Source organism: Miniopterus schreibersii, assembly GCF_964146895.1.
Source record: "Miniopterus schreibersii genome assembly, chromosome: 4".
NCBI classification, from domain to species: Eukaryota; Metazoa; Chordata; class Mammalia; order Chiroptera; family Miniopteridae; genus Miniopterus; species Miniopterus schreibersii.
In genome coordinates, this window is record NC_138105.1 from 73,556,046 (window position 1) to 73,580,321 (window position 24,276).

General features: G+C 52.2%; 1 protein-coding gene across 1 annotated transcript; it reads left to right on the top strand.

Moving 5' to 3' along the window:
- Positions 1 to 1,502: 1,502 nt before the first annotated feature.
- MAP1S (microtubule associated protein 1S) lies at positions 1,503 to 15,148 on the top strand. The gene is made up of 7 exons (XM_081135751.1): positions 1,503 to 1,638; positions 2,699 to 2,800; positions 4,185 to 4,267; positions 5,073 to 5,213; positions 5,821 to 8,173; positions 13,824 to 14,059; positions 14,900 to 15,148. The coding sequence occupies exons 1-7, from the start codon at positions 1,506 to 1,508 to the stop codon at positions 15,053 to 15,055; spliced, it is 3,204 nt and encodes a 1,067-aa protein (XP_080991877.1). The 5' UTR covers positions 1,503 to 1,505; the 3' UTR covers positions 15,056 to 15,148.
- Positions 15,149 to 24,276: the final 9,128 nt, after the last annotated feature.

A 24,276-nucleotide genomic window follows, 5' to 3' on the forward strand; every position in this document is an offset into this window, starting at 1 on the left:
AATAAATACACATGAATGAATGAATGAATGAATGAATGAATGAATGGTGGCCCAATGGGCTTTTCATCCTTGTTCCACAAGCCTTTATCATACACTTCCCAGATGCCCAGCCTTGTCTTGTAAAACACCAGGGTCCCAGAGAGGCTTCAGCCTGGTCTGGCTTCCAACAAGCTCTCATCCTGGTGGGGGAGACAGAGTCTGACACAGACACTCCCACTTTCATGATTGCTCAGAGCAATAATAGTAATTAAAAAAAAATCATGAGGGAGGGATCGGAATAGAGGAAGTGTGCCAGAGCCAAAAAGAAAGAGGAAGTAGAGTGCCAGAACATTAGAAGGCATATGGCCAGTGACTGTTATACACTGACCAGGGAGGAAGTTAGGCTGAACAACTCAGATAATAAAGAGTAAAGTCTGGAGGATCCTGCTTCCCAGACCTTTTCATTTGCCTTGATTTCTTTTTTACACTTCCAGACGCGGAGCTCACTCCCAAGGGAGATAGCATGGGCATGTGCAACTGTCAAATGTTTAATACAATGTGATTTTTCAAGTAGTGACTGCCATAGATAAAAGAGCTAAATGAGATTGTTTGGGGTATAGAGGATACCCATGTGAGCTAGGCAGTCAGTCCCTGCCACAGGCTGGATCTGGAATCAGACCCACCTGCTCTACCACTTATTGCCCTGATGAGTTCGTTTCTCCAAGCCTCAGTTTTCCCTTTCCTCTGAAGTGACCAGAATAACAGCATCTACTTCATAGGTTCGTGCACGTATTCAATGGGCTAATGGGATAAGATGCCTGGCACATGGCAAGTGCAGAAGTGCTTTGCTCTGCTCCAGGCCCAGAGTGTTCTGGAATGTGTCCAAAACACGCTGCATTTTGCTAACTCTAAAACTTCGCACGTTCTCACTTCTGCATGTGCTCTTGCCCCACCACCCACACCTGGCAAACTCACGCATTCCTCAAAGCCCTAGCTAAAGATTCCTTTCCTTCCTTCCTTCCTTCCTTCCTTCCTTCCTTCCTTCCTTCCTTCCTTCCTTCCTTCCTTCCTTCCTTCCTTCCTTCCTTCCTTCCTTCCTTCCTTCCTTCCTTCCTTCCTTCCTTCCTTCCTTCCTTCCTTCCTTCTTTCCACTTGTTAAGACTATTACAGATGTCCCCCATTTTACAAAGTACCTTTCTATTCTCTATTCGAGTCCTGACCTAGGGGGCTGAGAGCATCCGGACATGGTTTTGATGCGAACTCCCTGAGGGCAGAGGTTCTTATTGGCATTTGGTAGGCATGCGGGGAAAGCTTGTTGAATGGATGGGTGGATGGGTGGACTGATGGATCAGTGAACTTTTAGGGGAAAGCAAAGGCAGAGACCCAAAATTCAACACCAGCTTCCATGACTTCAAAGAGCCAGCAGGGGGCAGATAACCGGCGGGAGGGGGACTTCCGTGAGGGGTCGTCAGCGTTTCCGTTACAGCCCCTTTAAGGGGCGGGGCCAGCGGCAGGGCGGTGCGAAGATGGCGGAGGCAGTGGCGGGTGCGGCTGCCGGGCCCCGGGTGGCTGAGGCGCCGAGCTCGCTGCTGCTTGTGGTGGGCGGCGAGTGCAGCTGCCCGGGGCTGCTGAACTACGTGCTGGAGGAGCTCGAACGAGGTGGGGCCGAGGTGTGGCCGAGGTGGGGTGGCTGGGCTGGGGCGGCCAGGGCGGGGGATGGGGGAGGTGGGGCTCCGGGGGTGGGGCGGAGAACCGCTGAATCCAGGGATTTGGGGCCCGGGGCTCGGGGCGGGCGGTGGCAGAATCCCGGGGGCCGGGCGTGGGGGGCGGCGGCCGGTGGCCTGGGCGGCGAGATCCAGGGGCTAGTGTTAGATCACCTCGCCGTTAGGCGGACGGCAAGGGCTTCTCTGCCCAGACCCGGGTGCAGACCGCGGGGGGGACATGGCCCGGCTTTGGTAATCGCGCGATTGGGCAACACGGGTGACGGCTCCGCTTCCCGCCCGCCGGGTCTGCCAAGGGGAGGGCGGTGTCGCTTCGAATCCCCGGGTCTTAGCAGCCTAGATGAGGCCGAGCCTGGAGCCCCAGGGCCCACTTTCCGTAGCTCCAGGAGGAGCTGCTAATTGGGGTGTGGGCGGTGGCGGCCTACCTATGGGATTTGGCACCAGGGGAGGTGAGTCATAGACGCACCTGCAAGGTTCAATTCACCTGCAGCTACTTGGCACACTGGCTGGCGTGGTGCACCACACACCGTGGTTGGAGAGCGTTCATCTCTCTAGTCGGCAGGTCCATAACCTGTCGAATGGGGCCGCAGCACACGTGGTTCCCATGCTTGGAGAATGTTCCCCTGCAGGGCACAGTGTGGGGAAGACTGGAGGCTCAGCTCTGCTTTCACAAGGCTAATGGGGGGGGGGGGGTAGTGGGCCCAAGGCGAGCGAAGAGATGGAATCAGTTTTGAATTTGCATGGTGTTAGGAGGTTGCAGAAGGATGCAAAGGCCATAGAGGACCTGAAGAAGGGGGAGGGGGGGTTCCAGACAATGGTAACAAGTGGTGCCAAGGCCCAGAGGTGGGAATGTGCCTGGTAGTGGGGAGGAGCAGTGAGACTGGTGGCGGGGGTGGAGCAAATGCTGGAGGGGAGGAGATGACTAAGATGATCGAGATGAAGGGGTAGGTTGAAGGGAGGGGGCTGACTTCCCACCTCTATTCCCCTTCCCCCACTAGGCCTCAAGTCCTGGGACATTGACCCTTGCATCTGCAGCCTGGATGAGCAGCTCAAGATCTTTGTGTCCCGGCACTCAGCCACCTTCTCCAGCATTGTGAAAGGTGAGACTGGGGACCCTGTGTACCCCAGCTGAGGCTCCCTTTTTGTGTTCATGGGGCAAGTGTTCTTTAAATGTCTAAATAATGGTAATAATACACCTGAGCTCTGTTGAATATGGAGCAGGGGTGGGTCCTGACCCAGAGATAATCTACCTTGGTCATCAACAGCCCACGTACTCATGTTTTTGTCCCCATTTGACACGAGGCAGCTGAGGTGTGGGGGACAGGGAGACCTCTGACAAGGGGGCTTTATGGAGAAGAGTCTGGGGCAGCTGTGTTAGGTGGAGGGAAGGTCCCAGGCAAAGGGACAGGACATATGGAAAGTGAGGGGCTGCTGGGCAGGCTGAAGGATGGTGTACGGGCTTCATGTGGTTCATTGCTGTGACCCCTGCATAGGGTTGGGTATATAGCAGATACTGAGATGGAAAGCTGATAAAGGAGCAAGGTCTAGGATGGAGTTGAGATGCTTGAGCCAGCCCCATGTAGTCTGTGGCTCCCTGGAGGTTCTGTGGTAATTCCAAGTTAATAGAGCAGCTGCTGGTTGGGGCCTGGGTGTCGCCTGTAGTTTCCCCACCTCAGCCAGCCCTGCAGCCCCCCTTCCCTCAGTCAACCCTTTGAGTCACCTCCAGGCTGCTATGGGAGGGGAAGGAAGTGATTTGTCACCTCATTGTCCCAGCAGTTCTGGTGGCTTCCTGACCCCTCATGGGATGGAGGTACTGGAAATCCTGTTGGCCCTATGTGACCTCAGTGGCTACTTCCCCTCTCTGTGCCTTGGTTTCCCCGCCTGAATGGGGCAATATCCAGATGATGACCCTGGAGGGCCCTTGCCTCTCTAGCCTCCTGGCTTGGTGCTCCATATTGGAAGCACATCTGGGCTCCGTGGGACCCAGATTAGGGTTGGGATCCCAGAATTAACTCCAGTCCCCTGTCGTGGCTCATGAAGCCTCTCTGTCTGAGACTCCCTCCTGCTACCCCTCATTTCAGCTCCACATGCCACTCCCCCATCCTCCTATAGTCCTGCCTCAGGGCTCATGTTGTTCCATTCGCTCTCCCTGGCCTCTGGCTCCTTGTTTATAAAATGGGGGTGATGATGTCATCACTCACAGAGCTGACAGCTATGAATTGGGCCTCATAAGCAGTGGTGGCCTTGTCCTCACCGCTGTTTCCAGTGGAAAGCCTGCTGAGGTAGGCTTCCTGTTCTTACTTCATCCTGACCTGTGGCACTGCTGTGTAGGCCAGCTCTGCTGGATTGGGGTTCCTGGGAAACAGATCTTGGAGGGACTTGTGGCTGCCTGGGGTCATACAGGGAGGCAGGGTTTGACCCTGGACAGCCTGACCCTGCACATATGGCCCAGCTCCAAACTCACAGGGTCCAATTCCCACACAGGCCAGCGCAGCCTGCACCACCGAGGAGACACTCTGGATATCCTGGTCCTCCTGAACCCATCAGACAAGTCCCTATGTGATGAGGTAGGGAATGGGCTGCGGAGACTGACACCACCCCCCATTGTGATTGCCTGTGTCCTTGACTTTGTGCTACCTGAAATCCTCTTTTCAGCACCCAGCAGCTGGGCCCTCTCCCCCAGCGAGCCTTCCCTACCCCCCATGGCTCCAGCTACAATTTATTCCCTCCTCATGGGTGATGGTGGGAGCAGGTGGGATCAGAAAAGCTAGAGTTCAGAGGAAGGAATGGAATAGGGAGGGTCTGGAGGTGGGGAGTGGGAAGGCAAGACCTGATTGATGTTTGCATTTTGTGTTCCCTCTGGCTGGGCCCTAGTAGTTGCCTGAATTGATTTCTTAATACTTTTAGCTTGTGGATGTCTGTATCCTTCTCCCAATTATCTATGAGAAAAATGAACAAGGTAGAGCCCCAGAGCATTCCTGTAGAGACCCTTGTATAGGTTGATTCGTCTGATCAAAAATGCTACCTCAAGGGGCTCAGAAGGAGGCAGCCAGCCCCATGGCATTGGGGCTGGACCATAGGGAGAGGTGGGCTTGAGCAAGCCCCCAAAGGGATAGAGGGCTTCTAGGAAGAGGGGCACTGGAGCCAGGCTTTGTAGGATGAGCAGGAGTTTGGGGTAGGGGTGGGGGATGTGACGGACAGCAGGAGGTCCGGAGGCTACATTCCTGACTTCTAGTCGAGCACTAGCCTGGCTGCGGGGTAGGGACAGGTGGGGGTGGTTATACATAGATTTAGGGTTGGGGGCCACCCCAAGGGGGTGCTGGTTATATCACTGTGCAGAATAGAGCCTTTAACAGTCCTCTCCTCCCTCAGCTCCGGAACCTTCTCCTAGACCCTGCCCCTCACAAGCTTCTGGTGCTGGCTGGGCCCTGCTTGGAGGAGACAGGGGAGCTGCTGCTCCAGACTGGGGGCTTTTCACCCCACCACTTCCTCCAGGTCCTGCGGGACAAAGAGGTAAGCTGCCCCCTCCCCATCCTGCCTCCCCCAGCTCTGAATCCTGGCTCATTCCCATTAAGCTGTGTGGCCCCTTGTAACCTGCTATCTGGAGCCCCATCCCCCTCCTCTGTGGAAGGTTGGTGGTGACACGTATTCCTCCTGTTGCGGTGTACAGTCCCATCACCCACTACAGTGTGTGGTTCAAGAGTGTGTCTGTGGATTAACAGACATCCCAGAGATCTCAAGTAGCACCCCAGATTCCCTTTTGGAGTCCTTAGTCTGGGTGGGGCATATAAACAAAAAAACTCTGAAAACCATATGTTCACATTGTAGTGAGTAATGTAACCATGGTGAGAGAAGAGCCAGTGAGAGGGCAGGGAAGGCCTCCCTGGAGGGAACAGCAAGTGCAAAGGCCCTGAGGCAAGGAGAATGAGAGAGGGCAGGAGGGAGGGAGATGGGCAAGAGGTGAGGCAGGACTGGGGGAAGGCTGGGTTTTTGTCTTGAGGGTGACAAGTGACCCTTGCTGCCCCGGGCGGCAGGACAGGGGTGTCCTTGCCTAGTTTTCCCAAAGTGTTGGGTGTTGCCTGGCTCCAGGTGGCCCCTTAACCATTTTCTTCCTCTGCAGATCCAGGATCTCCTGGCTTCTGCACCCCCATCTGCATACCCACCCAAACTCACCATCACCTGCCCAACCTTCGGTGACTGGGCCCAGCTGGCACCTGAAGTGCCTGGCCTTCAGGGCGGGCTTCAGTTGCAGCTGAACCCACCAGTACAACGTCCAGCCTTCGAGGGCCTGCGTGAGTTCCTGGAGTACGTGGCGGAGTCGCTGGAGTTGCCATCCCCCTTTGAGCTGCTTGAGCCACCGGCATCCGTGGGCTTCCTTAGGCTTGCCCGGCCTTGCTGCTACATCTTCCCTGGTGGCCTCGGGGACACTGCCTTCTTTGCCGTCAATGGCTTCACCATGCTGGTCAATGGCGGCTCAAACCCCAAGTCAAGCTTCTGGAAGCTGGTGCGGCACTTGGACCGGGTGGACGCTGTGCTGGTGACGCATGCGGGTGCTGACAGCCTCCCCGGCCTCAACAGCCTGCTGCGGCGCAAGCTGGCGGAGCGTGAGGAGGCAGCTGCTGGTGGGGACTCTGGGGATGACAGGCTACGCAGGCTTGTTTCACCAGGCCTGGGTGTTGTGTTCCTCAACGCCCGAGGGGCTACCTCTCGTCTAGTATGTGGTGAGGATGAGGCAGAGTTGGCCCGAAGCCTTCTGGCTCGGCTGGGCATAGAACCTCTGCCCCTGAGCCGTGGGCTGATGCCAGCCGAGCCCACTGTGCTCTTCCAGAAAATGGGTGTTGGCCGTCTGGACATGTATGTGCTGCACCCGCCCTCAGCTGGTGCTGAGCGCACGCTGGCCTCCGTGTGTGCCTTGCTGGTATGGCATCCCACAGGCCCTACTGAGAAGGTGGTGCGTGTGCTGTTCCCTGGCTGCACACCACCTGCTCGCCTCCTGGATGGCCTAGTCCGCCTGCAGCACTTGGGGTTCTTGCGGGAGCCCGTGGTGACCCCCCAAGACCTGATGGGGCCTCGGCGTACTGAGAGCAAAGAAAGTGTAGGCTCCCGGGACAGCTCGAGGAGAGAGGGCCGGACTACTACGGTGCCTGCCAGGCCTGCCCAGGAGCGCTCTGGGGTGTCCCGGAAGGAGCCATCACGGGCCGAGGCCCCTCGCAGGGTTGAGAAGGAAGCTAGGCATCCCCGGGAGGTGAAGAAGGACACCAAGCCAAGCGCCCCTCGGACCCAGCCCAGGGAGTTGTACCGGGCATCGTCTACTGTGGTCAGTGGCAAGAAGGCGGGTGCCCAGGCAGCCCCGAAACCCCGAAGAGCACCCAACGATCACCGCCCAGGTGTCCCATTGGCAGGGAATGGGCCCCGCAGCCCCCCCAGCTTCAGGTGTGGAGAGGCCAGTCCCTCCACAGAGGCCTGCAGCTCTCCTGTCCCCCAGCTGGTGGCCACCCCCAGCCAAGGGAGCAGCCTGGAGCTGGGGCTGAGCCCCACAGGAGAGGACAGTGGCGGCCTAAAGACTCAGGAGCAGCTGGTAACCAATTGCACCTCCCCGCCACACACACCTTTGCCTGCTGGAGCTCACCAGGGCCCAGCTGAGGGCAGTAGGCAGCTTTCACTGAGCCCGTTGCGGTGCGGGGAGGCAGGGCCAGATGCCTCCCCAACGGTGACCACACCTTCCCTGCCTGCTGAAGTGGGCTCTCCACACTCCACAGAGGTGGACGAGTCGTTGTCTGTGTCTTTTGAGCAGGTGCTGCCACCGCCCCCTGTTCCCATGAGTGAGGCAGGGCTGAGCCTCCCACTTCGAGGCCCCCGGGTGCGGCGCTCGGCCTCCCCACATGACGTGGACCTGTGCCTAGTGTCGCCCTGTGAGTTTGAGCACCGCAAGGCCTTGCCTGTGGCACCAGCCCCCACATCCCCTGGCAGCTCCAATGACAGTAGCGCCCGGTCCCAGGAGCGGGCAGGTGCTCTGGGGGCTGAGGAAACGCCGCCTACGTCTGTCAGTGAGTCTTTGCCCACGCTGTCTGACTCGGACCCCCTGCCTGCTGCCCCTGGTACTGCAGACTCAGATGAGGACATGGAGGGCTTTAGGGTCCCTCGTCCCAACCCACTGCCCAACCCTCTCAAGGTCCCCCCACCGCTACCCACCCCGCCCAGCATCTGCATGGTGGACCCTGAGCTGCTGCCCCCTGAACAGGCCCGGCTGACAGAGCGCCTCAGCCGTACCCGGAAGTCCCTGTCTCGCCCCACCCCCAGCACAGCCACCCCCAAACCCACTCCAGTGATTGCTGCCAAGGCCAAGGGGCTGGCTGGTAGGGACCGGGCCAGTCGGCCACTCAGCACCCGGAGCGAGCCCAGTGACAAGGGAAGTCGGGCACCCCTGTCCAGAAAGTCCTCAGTCCCTAAGACGGCCACTCGGGGCCTATCTGGTAAGTACCTGGGAGCTGGAAACCTGCAGTCGGTTATCAGCCCAAGTTCTGTTCCTAATGCTGTGTGGCCTTAGTCTCACTTGCCACCCTCTCTGAGCCTTAGTTTCCTCTAAAATGGGAGCACACTTGGTGATTCCCAGTAGCTCAAGCAGTGCTGCCAATGGAAACATACAGTGAACATGTCTGTCATGGATTTGCTAGTATGTAGTCACAGTGCTACAGTGGGCGAAAAGAAACAGGTGAAGTTAATAGTATGTTCTATATGACCATTTGTGTCGAGGATCTTAAAACCAGGCCTAGGTTGATGATTGGCTAGGAGGATGCAACTCTGCTCCTGGCTGCAATGTATGAGAGGACACAGAGCACACAGAGCGGGAGCTGCAGAGGGAAAAGATGCTGCGGGGGGGGGGGGGGGGGCATGTGTGCGCACGATACTCCCCGCCTCACCCCTCCATCCCTGACCCTGTTCACAAGCTTCTAGAGTCCTTTCCCAGTGGAGTCACACCATATGCTTAACCTGAGCAGCAAACTGCGTTGACATGGAGATGTGGCCTCCACCAGCGAGGCCCATTTGAGACTTAGCTATAGGGTTTTGGTTGGGTGCTCATCACATCAGCACCTCTGCCTGGCTTGTACCATAGTTCCAGACTCTTCAGAAAGGGGAAAGCCAGTGTTCAGCTTAAGCCACATTGCTATATGAATGATGTAGGCTTGGAGAACCACCCTTATCATTTATAGGACGTTGGGAGCTCTTCTGAAATTTGTTCCCAGATGCCAGCCTGGGCCTTCCTAAGGATAGCAATCTTGAGCCTGCTGTGCTAACCTTCTTTTCCTGTTTTCCTTAATTGTGATGAGATATACAGAACATGAAATTTACCACCTTAGCCATTTTTAAGTGTCCAGTTCAGTGGCAGTATGTACATTCACATTGTGCAGCCGTCACCACCATACATTTCCAGAACTCCATCTTGCAAAACTGAAACTGTCCAGGTTAAACATTTAACTCCCTGTTCCCCCCTCCCCCGAGTGCCTGGCACCCACCATCCTTTCCGTCTCTGAATCTGACCCCTCTAGGGACCTCATATAAGTGAAATCACAGTGTTTATACTCTTGGTGACCAGCTTATTTCACTTAACATAATGTCCTCATGGTACATCCATGTTGTAGCATGTGTCAGAATTTCCTTCCTTTTTTTTTTTTAATCCTCACCTGAGGATATTTTTTCCATTGCTTCTTTAGAGAGTATGGAAGGGAGGGATGAAAGGGGAGGGAGGGAGGGAGGGAGAGAAAACATCAATGTGAGAGACATATCTATTGGCTGCCTCCCACACATGCCCCAACCAGGCCAGGGATTGAACCTGCAACCAAGGTATGTGCTCTTGACCAGGAATCAAACCCATGACTTTTCCATGGCTGGGCCAGTGTTCTAACCACTGAACAACAAAATTAAAAAGAATTTCCTTTTTAAAGCTGAATAATATTCCATTGTATAGATGCACTGACTACATTTTGTTTATTCATTTGTTCATAGACACTTGGGTTGCTTCCACCTTTTGGCTGCTGTAAATAATGCTGCTGTGACATGGATATATAAACATATCTTCAAGACCCTGCTTTAAATTCTTTGAGATAAATACAAAAGTGGAATTGCTGGATCATGTGATAATTCTGTTTAATTTTTTGAGGAACTACCATACTATTTTACACAGAGACTGCACCATTATACATTTCCACTAACAGTATACAAGGGTTCCAATTTCTTTTCTTTTTTTGAGGATGTTTGTAAAGGGCCCAGCACAGTTCTGGGAAGATAGCATTCCACAAAAATGCCCTCTTTTATTTTTTTAGATAGACCGAAACATTGATTTGTTGTTCCACTTATTTATGCATTCATTGGTTGCTCTTGTATGTGCCCTGACCAGTGATTGAACTCCCAACTTGGCATATCAGGACAGTGCTCCAACCAACTAAGCTACTGAGTCAGGGCCATATGAGTTCCAATTTCTCCACATCCTCATCAACACTTATTTTCTGCATTTAAGAAAAAAAAATTTAAACTTAGAGTGCACACAGCTCTCAATGCCTGCTGGGCAGGCATCACTTTTTCCCTTTCTTCCCAAATAACAGTTTAGCCCTAGCTGATTAGGCTCAGTGGTTAGAGCATCAACCTGCAGACTGAAGGGTCCCGGGTTCAATTCCAAGGGCAGGCTCAGTTGCAGGCTCCATCCCAGTAAGGGTGCGTGCAGCAGGCAACCAATCAATGTGTCTCACATCCACGTTTCCTCTCTCCCCTCTCCTTTCTCTTCTCCTCTCCCCTCTCTCTGAAAAAGCAATGGAAAGATATCCTCAGGCGAGGATTAAATAATAATAAATAACAATTTATTGTAGAATAACTTAGAGGAAGTTTGGGTCAGAATGGAAGGTAACCACACAGTCTGCACAGTTACTCTCTGCTGCTAGACCGTTGTTATAGTAAATGTTTTATAATATAGCTGAACTACTAATGATGGACAAGACAAAGGGACCATATCTCCTGGTGGTCTTATGATGGATACTTGTTTACAATCAACACCAGTACCTAGTTTGATATTTATCTCATTTGCTATGCCATTCTGGCCTTTTACTGCTAGGAGTCTTTATGGTTACATTGTATAAGCTTATAAGACACGGCCGATCATTAACTATGAGGTTTTGGTGCTGGCTGAGACTAGTTTGGTCAGTTTTAGAACATGGAAATTTGAAAGGAGGCACACACAAAGATGGAGTCAGCTTTGTTTACATCTACACCTATAAAGAGAAAGTTTTGGAAGCTGCCGTAGACACCAAATAGGCAATTTTAGATTCATGATGAAAAAGATGAAATTAACACAGAATCAGAACAGTTTTTAGTCTGTACAGTTAATATTTTATCACTTCAGGTAAAGTGTAGAAGCCTTACAACCATATAGATTCTTTTACCCTCCCCCTTTTATATTGTAGTTCTTATATGAGCTGTGTTGACATACATTGAAAACCTGGCCAGATACTGTTACAATTTTTGCTCTCAATAGTTACACATATTTAAAAGAACTTAAGAGGATACATTTACCATTTATGTTTCTCTTTCATTCCTTAAGTTTTCCTCTGCTATTAATTCCCTTCAGCCTCTTCAAATCTTGAACAGAATCCTTCTAGTGAAATTTTCATTTGTTACTCTACTTTTTTCAGCTGCAAAATTTCTTTTTAGTTTTTGTTTTCTATTTCCTTAATGATTTTCTATTTTGCCCATACATCGTATTCTCAATTTTCTTCATGTCTTTAGTTCTTTGAGGATCTTTCACACAGTTGTTTTGAAGTCTTTGTCTAGTAAATCTGCCATTTGGTCTTTGTCATGGACAATTTTTGTCGATTTATTGTTTTTCCTTTGAATCATCCATACTTTCTTTTTCTTTGTGTGCTTTGTGTTGTTTTTTTTAAACTGGACATTTTAATCTAATAATATAGTAACTCTGGAAATCCAAATTTCCTCCTTCCCCTGGGTTTGCTGTGGCTTTTTGTGTGTTTGATTATTGTGGGCTCTGTGATGGGAATCAGTCTGAGTTGTAAATGTACAGTGTTGTCAGGTCTTTCCTCAGCCTGTACCTTTCTCTGTGCTTGTGTGGTGACTTTCTAAGTTCTCCTGTACATGTAGTTGCTTGTGAATACCCTAGTCCTTAAATAATCTCGCTCCCAGAAGTGAGGGGGAAAAGGAAGAAATGTGTAGTCCTTTAAATTCCATAGAAGTTGCTTCAACTTGAGGGGGAGGGACTGCAATACAGTTGTCCTCTGGGTGAAGAGAGGGATTCCTGGTGCTTCCTACTTCCCAGTCTTCCTAGAATCCTCCAACTGTGTTAAAACTCTTTCCTGCATACTATTATGTAAAGATGATGCTTCCACATATAATCAGCAAAATAAATTATTTTATACTTCCACTTTTCTACTCTAAGTTTTGGGAGCCTGGCATGTATTTGACATTCCCAGCTCACGTTGGCTCACACTCACCACTTTGCAGTACTTGGTATCCACTGCATTGATTAGCGCAGGGCTGGAATTACCTAGGGAGGGCTGGTGAGAAAGCAATGACAATGACAACAGTAATAACAACTGTAGCTCTCGTTTACTGAGCATTTGCTTGTGAACTGGGCCCCATTCCAGGTATCTGGGATGTCATGCCCTTCAGGAGCTGATGGATGTCTGTGGTTTCTCTCCCTTTATGTCCTGTCCTTGGCTGCTGGGCACCCTGGTCTCTTGATTCTCTTCGAGCCTCAGCACCCACCTGAGCTATCACCTTTTGTCTTTGGGCAGATTCCACGGGAGGCACCTGATGGGCCCCTGTGACCTTTGGCTGGTCAGGGGTTCTCAGCACAGTGGCAGAGAGAGGGTGACCCCCCAGAGCCCATGGGAAAGGCTGGCACCTAGAGGCTGGGGTCATCTGAGGCTCTGTCTGCCAGGGCATTGGCTTCTTTGAGAGGCTACAGTCTGGGCCACTCAGGATTCTGCCTCTCCAAACTATATCAGCAAATAGTGTCTTAAAGGGCTAGAGGGTGAACTTTTCAGCTTTGCAGGCCAGACCATCTCTGTCCCAAACTCAGAGCATCTCAGTAACTGAATGGGTATTCCAGCAAAACCACCTTTACCAAAACCACCTTTCCCATATTTAGCCTATGGGTCATAGCTTGCCTGGTCCCTCCTCTGCCCCTATCCTCCTGCCTATGATCCCCCTTGTCTTCACTTTGCCCTCCAACTCTCCTCCTGTCTCCCTTGCACTTTCCATAGCCACAGTAGCTTTCTCTTCCTGAGGCTCCATGCAGGCAGGATACTCACCACCACAGTCTGCAGTTTTGAGTGACAGATGCCACTTGCCAAAAGCTACAAGTTTCATTTATTTTCAAATGCCCTGCAGCCCTTTGGGCCTATACCCTGAGTTGGGCAACATTTATGTTCATAAGACATCAAGCATCTGGTAGGCTTCCTGTGCCCAAGATCTCGATCAAGTGGTTATGGGTTTACTCACCCCAAAGTGGCAGTCTTATCCCCCTTGCACAGTCTCTGGGTTCAGGGCCATGGACAAGGCTCCAAGCATAGCTGCCCCAGTTTCATCCCGACTTCCCTGTCCTGGGTCTCCTTGCAGCTTGATCCCTCCCACACCAGCTCTGGCTCTCCATCGCCCTTGTGGGCAGGGATTTTTGTCTGTTTTGGTCACTACCATGTCCCCAGGACATGGTGCCCAGGAGGACTTGATAAATGTCCCTCGAGTAATTGAACAGATGGATGCTGCAGTAGCAGTAGAGCCTTCCAGGCATCAGCTGCTTTTAGGGCTGAAGTGCCAAAAAACCCCTTTTCCATGAAGCCCTACATAGTTGCCCCCTCCTTCCGGCCTGAAGAATGTCTGGGGACTGGCAAGGGAGGGTCCAGGCACTGAGGAGGCATCCAGGGGTGTTCACAGAGTTCATTGAGTAACTGTCCATGCCAGGGAGTGCTTGTCCACCAACCATAAAACTGAAATCAGGCCTCCTCCTGAGGAGGGAGCACTTAGGTGCAAATAGAGCTGGGAGCCTCGTCCCAGGCCCTGAGTCTCAGCCCTTTCCCAGTCCTGGAAGCTCACGACTGACCTCATCCTTCTTGCCCACAGCGTCAGCCAGCAGCCGGCCAGGTGGGTTGGAGGCCTCCCCTGGCTCCCCTGTCTACCTCGACCTGGCTTACCTGCCCAGCGGGGGCAGTGTCTGCCTGGTAGATGAGGAGTTCTTTCGGCGGGTGCGCGCACTCTGTTATGTCATCAGCGGCCAGGACCAGCACAAGGAAGAGGGTATGCGGGCAGTCCTGGATGCACTGCTGGCCGGCAAGCAGCAGTGGGATCGTGACCTACAGGTAAGTGACCACCCCAGGGCCTTAGACAGTCTTGGCAGAGGGTGGGGTCAGCACCTTTCAGGGTCTTCCTGTTAAACTCACACAGAGGTGAGAATGGGGCTTAGAGACTCAATTGCATCCCCAAGGCCACAAGGAAAGGAGGGCAAATGTGGGAGTCCTCCCCAGCTCTTAGGATGCTGTTTCTGTCACATCCATTTCCTCATTCCTTTGCTGCAACCTGGGTGGGGATGCAGGGTGGGGCTGGTTTAATCACCTCTCCTACCTGCAGTTGTTAACCACCCCACTGTCATGAGAATGGCCAGGAGGAACAGGTGGGTGGGTGGCATCTACATAGTTGAGAAAGAGGACTGGGGTCATTCCAAAGGAAGCCTTGAAACAGAGCCTTGAAGGGTGAGGCAAGTTTGGGTAGAAGTAAGAGCTAGGTACCTGATTGCCCACTCAGTATGTGAGTGTGAGGCCCCTTACCTTGCACATAGCTTACAAAGCCAGGAAGAAGAGTCTGGATGCAGGGCACAACATGGTTAAAGGCCTGGAAGTGGGAGTGAGCCTGTTGTATCCAAGGAGTTGGTGGGAGGCCCGGGTAAACCAAGAATGGGAGGCATGGAGAGGGGTTCACAGAGCCATGGCCTGGTCTCCTGGGTTGTAAGAGGGTCCTTTGGGTGCTGTGGGGAACAGAGGGACTTCAGAGATCAGCTGACCACTTGCTGCAGACATCCAGGTGAGAGATAATGGAGGCAAAGCACATGTGGTCAGAGAAGGGGGGCCTCAGTTGCCAAGGGGCTGGGCCACAAGAGCAGAGGGTTTTCCCCATCACTGCTTGTCCATTTTTCCTGTCCACAGGTGACCCTGATCCCCACCTTCGACTCAATGGCCATGCATGAGTGGTATGAGGAGACGCATGCCCGGCACCAGGCGCTGGGCATCACGGTGCTGGGCAGTAACAGCACAGTGTCCATGCAGGATGAGGCCTTCCCTGCTTGCAAGGTGGAGTTCTAGTCCTGCCCCACCCCTATCCCCACTCCACCCCTCAGCCCAAATCTTTCACTGTCCTGAGATCACTGCATCAGAAATAAACCAAATGCCCCACTCCACTGTAGCCTTGGTTCCTTTTGCCTACGGGAGACCTGGCGGCACCTGGGACAGTCATCGCCATCATCTGGGCCCCCAGGTCAGGCATAGAAGAGGGCATGTCTCTCCAGTAATGATTGCTGACAGTGGCGCTGGCTGTTAACTGCAGCTCTCCGGCCTACCATGGCCACTGGTGAGGGTTCCGTTACAGACAAGGGAGGCAGCTGCCAGACCCCTGCCATGTAGACCAATCAGTGGCTGAGGTGAGGTTTGAACCCCAGTCTCTGCTCCAGAGCCATAAAATAAAAGCTACCTTCTGTTCCTGGAGAAAATCAGTGCATGTACCAGTAGTCACAGCTGCAGGAAGGTCTTAAAGAAGAACCTGAAACCCAAAGGTTGCAAACAGCAGTTTCTTGATGAGCCCCTGCCCTTAAAACTGCATGTACAGAAACTCCTAGATAAAATTTTAGATAAGCCGCCTCTGTAATGGGTTGAATGGTGACTCAAAACACATCAGAATCCTGGTTCCTGATACCTGTGAATGTGGCTGGATGTGGAAGACGGATCTTTGCAGATATAATTAAGTAAAGGATCTCGACATGAGATCATCCTAGATTATGGTGGTTCTAAATCTATGACAAGTGTCCGTATAAGGGACAGAGGGGGAGACCCAGACCCAGAGGAGAAAGCTGTGTGCGGATGGAGGCAGAGACTGAAGATGCAGCCATAAGCTGAGCAACTCCAGAGCCACGAGAAGCTGGAAGAGGTGAGGAAGGCCCCTCCCCTAGAACCTCCTGCAGGAACCAGCCCTGCTCACACCTGTTTTTTTAAGCCCTCCCGTTTGTGATACTTTGTGACAGCAGCACCAGGACACACCATCAAATGTCCAGAGTTGGTCAGCACACTGCTTTTCTCCCTGGAAACAGTGGCCTGAATCTGTGTGTGACTGCGTAGGGTTTCATAGTATAGATTCCTTCTTTTGGCTGTCTCAGTCAGTGTCTTAGTGTGTTCAGGCTCCTATAACGATACCCCGGATTGGGCAGTTTAAACAACAGACACCTAATTCTCATGGCCTGGAGGCTGAAAGTCAGATGAAGGTGCCAGCATAATGGGATACTGGGTGCAGACAGTTGCCTTGCTGTGTCCTCATATGGCAGGGGAGAGAGCACATTCTCCCAAGTCCCTTAGAAAGGCACTAATCCCATCATAAGAGCTCCACCCTCATGGCCTCATTTAGCCCTACTGACCTCCCAGAAGCCCTACTTCCTAACCATTTCATTGGAGATTGGGCTTCAACATAGGAATTTAGGGGAACACAAATCAATCTATAGCAGTTAGGAATCAGAGTCATAGGGCCAGTGGCAGGTGTGGAAATTTCTTCTTTGATTCTATTTTTATTATTATTTTATTTTATTTTTTAAAATATATCTTTATTGATTTCAGAGAGAGGAAAGGAGAGGGAGAGAGAGAGAGACAGAAACATCAATGACGAGAGAGTCATCGATCGAGCCCGCAACCCGGGCATGTGCCCCGACCGGGAATTGAACCCTGATCGCCTGGATCCTAGGTCAACGCTCAACCGCTGAGCCACGCCTGGCCGGGCTCTATTTTTATTTTTAATAAGCTGGGGAAGGGGTCTAAACTTTTGCCCTGAATAATTGGTGGGTCTTTCCCTACCTTTTACATTTCTGACATTGCTGTGTTTCTCATCACACTCACTCAGCATCCCAACTTCACAGAACGTCTACCACCTGCATCATCTGGTGGCAAGACAGGAAGGGTCACGTGGCAGTGAATCAGGACATCTCCTAAAGGCTTCCACTAGGAAGCATTTCATTGACTAAAACAAGTCACATGACTGTGTAATTCAGGAGCTGAGAGACTAAGCTCCTCCCTTGTACCTGGAAGGAAGAGAGTCAGAAATAGTGGTGAAAGTCAACTAATGACCAATGACAAGTCCACCCCCCCAAAGAGATTTTTGCCCTGGCCCAGGGTTGGCAAACTTTCTGTAAAAAGCCAGCTAGAGCCCTGGCTGGTTTGGCTCAGTGGTTAGAGCATCAGCCCTCAGACTGAAGGGTCTTGGATCCGATTCCTGTTCAAGGGCATGTACCTCAGTTGCAGGATCGATCCCTCGTCAGGGCACATGCAGGAGTCAACCAATCGATGTGTCTCTCATATCGATGTTTCTCTCTCTCTCTCTCTCTCTCTCTCTCTCCCCTCCCCCTCCACTCTCTCTAAGAAAAATCAATGGAAAAAGTATCGTCAGGTGAGGATTAACAACAAAAAAGCAGGTAGATTGTTTTGGTGGTGTGGGCCATACGGCCTCAGTCCAGACCACTCAACTCTGCTGTTGTAACTGAACAGATGGAAATTGCTGCATTCCAATAAAACTTTATTTACACAAAGAAGCTGAGAGCTGTGTCCAGGGCATAACTGACCCTTTCCCATCTACATACTAAAACAGCTTGCAGCGTGGAGTCTTCCACCCCCAACCCCTCTTCCCTTCTTTCTCCTCTCTCTCTGTGTCTCTTCCTCCCTCTCCCAATCTCTCCTGACAGCTGTCTGGCCCAGCCTCTGCAGGCACAGCCACTAAAAATATCCCTGCAGCAGGGAAGCACCTGGGGGCCCTGGGCCTGCGCAGAAGCCAGATGTGTGCTCTTGGCCCAGGCACCCACTCTATACCGCCTGCCAACTGGCAGCCCCTCCCTGATACTCCCCGCCTGAGCTGCCTAAGCTGAAACCACCCTCCTGGAATTTCTCGTGTTGCTTCAACATCCAGATCCTGCCTCCAGGCCTTTGCACTTCTGGTGTCCTCTGCTTAGAATGCCACCATCCATCCAGTCGTCATTCAGCAAATGCTTCCCTCACAGGGCAAACAGTATTGAGAGGGGGAGCCAGACACAGGGGACCACAACCCACAGGGTGGGGTGGTGGGATGGCATACAGTGCCAGAGGCCCCCATACCACCCCAGGATAAGGGTGCAAAGGATCAGGCCACAATACGGGAACCGAGCGTGCCTGGGGAGGGACCCACAGAGGTAGAGGAACTGAGAGGAGACTGGTAACACTGTAGGCCCTGGACAAGGGGCAGCTGCTGTGGGCGTACAGCTGCCTGCATGCCTCACTGAGCAGTTGCAAGTTCCTCTTCTTGGGGCTGAGGGCGGGGCCAAGTTGGGGGGCAGTGAGAAGGCCAGGTTTGGGGCACAGATTTGGGAGACACTGGGGAGGGGAGGGGAGGGTGTGGGGCTGGGGGGCCCACATCCCTGGTGGGGTGTGATTGGAGCACTTTTCTGGGAAGATGTGAGCTCTTGGGAGGCAGTGAGGGGGAAGGGAGGAGTGGATTCTCCTGGGAAAAGCAACACAATAACCTCTCATCTCCTTAGCCCCACCTGCTAGGGCCCTTCCAGGAAGCCCTCCATGCTCTCTCTCATCCCAACCCCAGCCCCAGCCCTAGCCCCAGCCCCAGCCCAAACCCAAGCCCCAGCCCCAGCCCCAGCCCCAGCCCAAGCACTCCTCTGGCTCTTCCTGACCTACTCCTTTTTAAATGCTACCCCGTCCACCCTCTTGTGTTTCCTTCTAGTCCGTAGCCCAGATTGCTGCTGGAACAGGCACCTGCCTACACACATAATGTAGCTTTATCTGCCTGGCACATAGGTGCTCAGGAAGTATTGGTTGTGTCCCAGCTTGGCAGCACTGCTGGGTGATCTAGTGAATGTTACTTAACCTCTCAGGGCACTCTACCCCCCATCTCCGAAATAAAAAAATTTGACCTGTGAACCTCCAGGTGAGGTGGCCTTGGGCTGTATTGGTGTTGACTGGACCTCTTAGTTTCCTTCCCTGGCTTGCTTAGCCCCAGGCACCCCAGATGGGCCTGTTCTGCATCCTGTCCTCCCCATCACCACAGCATCTCTTGGGATCCAAGATCAGGGTAGTTGAGAGCTTTGACTGTAGTGCACCTGGGTCAAGTCATGCTTCCGGCATGTCTTCACTCTGTGACTTCAGAGAATGTCATCTTGTCCACAAGCCAGTCTCCTTGCCTGTAAAACAAGAATTCTCTCCCTCTTCCCTACCTTGCCCCTGGCCCAGGCAAATGTAGGGAGTAGAATGCAGTTCAGAGCCCGTGTGGCTGGTGCAGATGGTGCCTGGGCCCCCAAGGAGCTCCCCAACCTGTTCGAGGAGAGGGCTGAACCTGACACAAAACCCCCATCAGTCCTGGGGTGGGATGGGGTGGGGTTTGGGTCAGCCCAGATCAGGGTTTCCAGACAGGATCTGAGAGCTAAATTACCAGTCAGATGTGGAGCTAGGAGGAGAACACTCCAGGCAGAGGGAACAACAGAAGCAAAGGCCCTGGAGTGGGGCTGATTTTGTTCAGACTGCAAAGATGGGGGCAGAGCTGGAGTGCACGGGCCTGAAGGGCTACGGGGAGGGTCTGGGGCCTTGACTGAGGATGCTGGGCAGTCAGGGAAGGGTTTCGAGCTGGAGAAGCAGGTGATGGGTTTCTGTTAAAAACAACAACAACCCTGTGGCTTGGGGTTAACCTAAATCCACTCTCTGTACCCCTGCAATGGAACAATGAAGCAAATGGAGGGTGGGTGGTGCGAGGCAGGTTTCTCACTGGAGATGTCTGTATGAACTCATTTTTAACTTAATATAGATACAGACAATTATATTTGGAAATATTTATAGATTTGTGTATATACACAGGTTAGTATACACACATACATGTCCTTGCACTCAGCTTAGAGGGCCTAGAAGCAGTGATATCCCTGTTAGCAACAAGCACCCCTACTGCCCCAGTCTTGGTTTCTAACATTATTCTCCAGTGAAAGGCACCAAGGCTGCTGTTTGAAGAAAAGGCTGGTTCTCGGCCTGGGGCACAAAATAGATGAGATGAGCTTGGAGCATCCTTAGTGACAGAGTAAGGAAGTGCTAAAAGAAAAATACCAAGGATGCAATAGAGACATAAGAGCCAACTGATCGAGCTCCTGGTGGCCAAAGATGGAAAAATTTGAGCAAGGAAATCAGTAAAGTAGTATTGGATTATGACACAAAGTGTAAAATAAATATCCATGAGTCCATACTGATATACTGTATGAATAATTGAATAGGTAAATAAAGGGGGGGGGGGAATTTCCCAAGCAGAGGAATCCCAAATTATGCAGATGCTCTGCCCTCAAGGAGGGGAAGCAGGACTCCCAACCCTTAGATGTGGGCTGTAAATAATGACTTCCTTCCAAAGGATACAGCACAGTAAGGGGGAAGAGAGAAGCTTTACAGAGGAGACAGCTGACAGGTACCACCTCAGCCAGGTGGTCAAGGTCAGCATCAGAGTGGTAAGTCGTGTTAATGTAATGTGCCCTGATCACAGTGTGATGAGAAGAGTACTTCATCTCTGTGGTCCTCCTCCCCACACCCATCACCCCAGTCTAACCATGAGTAAAACACCACAAATCCCCATTGTGGCAATCATATAGTAATACATATAAATATCAAATCAACATGTTGTACACATAAAATTTGCACAATATTTGTAAAATATATTTCAATATACATTTAAATATGTTTTTATTGATTTTAGAGAGAAAGGAAGGGAGAGGGGGAAACATCAATATGAGAGAGCAACATCGATTGGTTACTTCTCACATGCACCCTGACCAGAGATCAGACCTACTACCTGGGCATGTGCCCTGACCAGAAACTGAACCAGTGATCTTTTGGTGAATGGGACAACCTAGCCACAACAGCCAGGGCCAATATATATAGTGTGTATATGTATATGTGTGTGTGTATATATATATATATATATATATATATATATAATTTCCATTAATTTTTAGAGAGAATGGGAGGGAGAGGGGAGACAGAGAGAGAGAAACATCAATGTGAGAGACATGTTGATTGGCTGCCTCCTGCACATGCCCTGACCAGGGCTAGGGAATTGAACCTGCAACCCAGGTACGTGCCCTTGACCAGGAATCAAACCTGTGACCCTTCAGTTTGCAGTTCGACGCTCTGACCACTGAGCCAAACTGGCCAGGGCCCCATATGTATAATATACACACACACACGCACGCGCACACACACATATGTATATAATATATATTTGTTTTAAGCCAGAGGTTCTTTTTTTTAATTGAAGTATAATTGACATATAACATTAAATCCCAGACCTGGCCATCCTACAAAACTCCTGACCAGTTCTCAAAACTGTAAAGGTCATCAAAACCAAGAAACTCTGAGAAACTGTCTTAACCCAGAGGAGCCTCAAGAGACATCACAACTAAATGTCACGTAGGATCCTGGGACACTAGGGAAAGACACTAGGGAAAACTGAGGAAATCTGAATAAACTATGGACTTTAGTTAATGTCTCGATATTAGTTCAGTAATTGTGACAAATGTACTATATTAATGTGAGATGTTACTAGGGAAACTGGGTGTGATATACACGGGAACTTTCCATACCATCTTCACAATAATACTGTAAATTGAAAAATGCTCAAAATAAAAAGTATATTATTATTTTTTAATCCTCATCCAAGGATATTTTTTCCATTGCTTTTCAGAGAGAGTGAAGGGGGGAGGGAGAGAGAGAGAGATTGGTTGCCTCCCCCACAGGTCTGCAACTCAAGGTACATGTCTTTGGCCATAATCGAACCCAGGATCCTTCAGTTCATAGGCTGACGCTCTATCCACTGAGCCAAACTGGCTAGGGCAAAAAGTATATATTTTTAAAAAAGATAGTTGTTATGGGGAACAGAGATTGTCTGAGGCAGGGATGGAGGCAAAAGGAACCTCAAATAGAAAACGGAGGCAGCATTCAGGCTGGAGAATACTGGGCCTGGACCCGGGGTCACTTCGGGGGTCCAGAAAAATGGGCAAATCCAGGGTGTTTCATGGACCAATATGGATGATGAAGGGAGAAGACTCAGGGAATCCAGGCCTCTGGGGAGGCTGGTGGAGGAGCAGACTAGGGTGGAGGGCTGGGGGAGGGCAGATCAGCCGGGTATTTAAGTGGATGGCTTAATGGGGTACGAGTACTAAATCTCATTTTGGAGGACCCAGGTGAGAGGGGCAAGAGATTTGTGACATGACAGCATTCTTGGAGATGGTTTACCCCACCCCTGGTGCCCATCCTAGGGCTGCCATCATAATGAGGATCAATAATGTCCCGCTCACAGGCTTGTGGGAATTATCCAATGAGCCCTGCTCAATGTCTGGCACACAGTAGGCGCTCAATAAATTGGTCGTCCCTTCCCCCTCCCACCGTATTTCGATGGAGCTGCGGCTGTGGCTTTAAATTATGCAGATAACCTGCAGGTGGTGGAAGGGCGGGGGTGAGAGGAGCCTGACTCAGCCAATCAGTGCGCTGGGCTGGCGGAGCAAGATGCCTCCATGGCCCAATGGCTGGCTGCGCCGAGTCCGAATACGCCCGCCTCCGGGCGCTGTCGCGGGGGTGGGGAACTCTCTCGGCCACACCCCGGAGGCGGAGTCACCCCGAGGCCCCGCAGCGGCGGCAGAGGGAGGGGCGGGGCTGGCTCGGGTGTCAGAGACAGAGCCGCAGGTGGCGGCGGGCGCGAGGCTCTGCCGGAGACCCGGAGGTGAGTGGATTCCCACCAATCCCCCTGGCCCGCGCAGCCCCGCGCGCGCACGCACCGTGCCCCGCAGTCCTGGTGGCCGCGGGGGTCAAAGGCGCGGCGGGACTTGGGGGGGATGGAGAACAGGGGTTGCGTGGAGCTGCACGGTGCGCGCCCCTGCCTCCCCCAGGTGATAATCAGGGGTCGGCGGAGGGAGTACAGGGACCGCTGCCCCAGTCACCTGTCTCCTGGCTTAGAACCAGAGCGTTAAAAGGAGCCTGCCTCAGCCAGGGGAGAAGCTATGACGCGAGACCCCTCCCCAAATCCCTTTATTCTAAACCTGTATCCGGGTCTAGATTCTCGGCTGCAAAGATGGGGGCGCCACTCCCCCTCCAGCCTGGGACCCAAGATAGCCGAAGTGGAGACCTCCCCCAATTTCCCTCTTCCCAGCTGGGACTGCAGACCCTCCCAGGACCGAGATGAGGAACCTCTTTCCCTTTTTCTCCATTGCGAACCCTGCCTGATCCAGTCCTGGTAGAGAAACTGGGGGTCCCCTGGGTCCCTCCTGTAGACTGACCTATCCCAGCCCCCTACCACAAGGATGGGGTAGGGGACCTTTCATTGGCATCCTCTACAAGGACCCCAAGCCTGGAATTCTAGGGAGTGGGTCCTTTGCCTGGTGGGTCTGGCCTGGAAGGGCCCAGCGTAGACTTGGGAGTGGTCCCTGCCTCAGTGGGGGTTGGGCAGTGAGCATCTGTTCCTGGGTGTTAAAATAAATCGAGGTAAATTAGGATCTTGCTGGAGGCTGACTGTGAGTGGGGTGTGGAGGAGGGGTGGGCGGCCCCTCCATCTGCCTCAGATCTTAGGAGTCATCTGCCCTAGCCGCACGGGGACCAGGAGGCAGCTCTTGATAGACCTATCTCTGGTGACCTTGGGCAAGTGACAGCACCTCCCTGAGCCTCAGTTTTCTCCTTTGAAAATGGGGTTGGGGGCTTTGGAGCCTGTATTCTATAGATTCGGAAACTCTCCCACCCCCATCTTTTGCCAGATCTTGATCTCACCCTTTTGCTTAAAATGGTGGTTTGAGAGTCAGAGAGCAATGGGTTTGAAGACCCCCACTTCCACCCCTGACATGCCTTGCTGGCCTCTGAGCCTCAGTTTACTGCACTGCAGAATGGGTTGATGGTCACACTGTGGCCTTGCTGGAAGGACTACTCTGCCAGACAGTAAATTATATCACCAGGCTGCAATCAATTGGAATAGGAGCTCCACCACCCAGGTCTCACCGGCAGGACTGCCCAGAGCACACCCTGACCCACATACCATCACCCACGCCAGGGGCAAGACAGTGCCTGGGCGGGGTCCTGGGCAGGAGGAGGTGCGGGCCATCCTGTCCCCTTTCCCTTGAAGCTCTGTCCCTGTAGTAGACACAGGGATGAGCACTGGACTGGGAATCCAATGCCCCCAGGTTTAAATCTGGTTCCCCTGTGCATGGTTTTGGCCCTCTGCACTTTGGTGTGTTTTTCTGTGAAATGGGCTGAATCCCTGTTGGAAGATCAAAGGAGGCTGTGGG

What these genes read in the sequence shown, in the direction of transcription:
- MAP1S (XM_081135751.1), top strand. Translation starts at nt 1,506, where the DNA reads ATGGCGGAGGCAGTGGCGGGTGCGGCTGCCGGGCCCCGGGTGGCTGAG. An exon ending in AGGTCCTGCGGGACAAAGAG is followed by an intron (nt 5,214 to 5,820) that starts GTAAGCTGCCCC and finishes CTTCCTCTGCAG; the next exon opens with ATCCAGGATCTCCTGGCTTC. An exon ending in AGTGGGATCGTGACCTACAG is followed by an intron (nt 14,060 to 14,899) that starts GTAAGTGACCAC and finishes TCCTGTCCACAG; the next exon opens with GTGACCCTGATCCCCACCTT.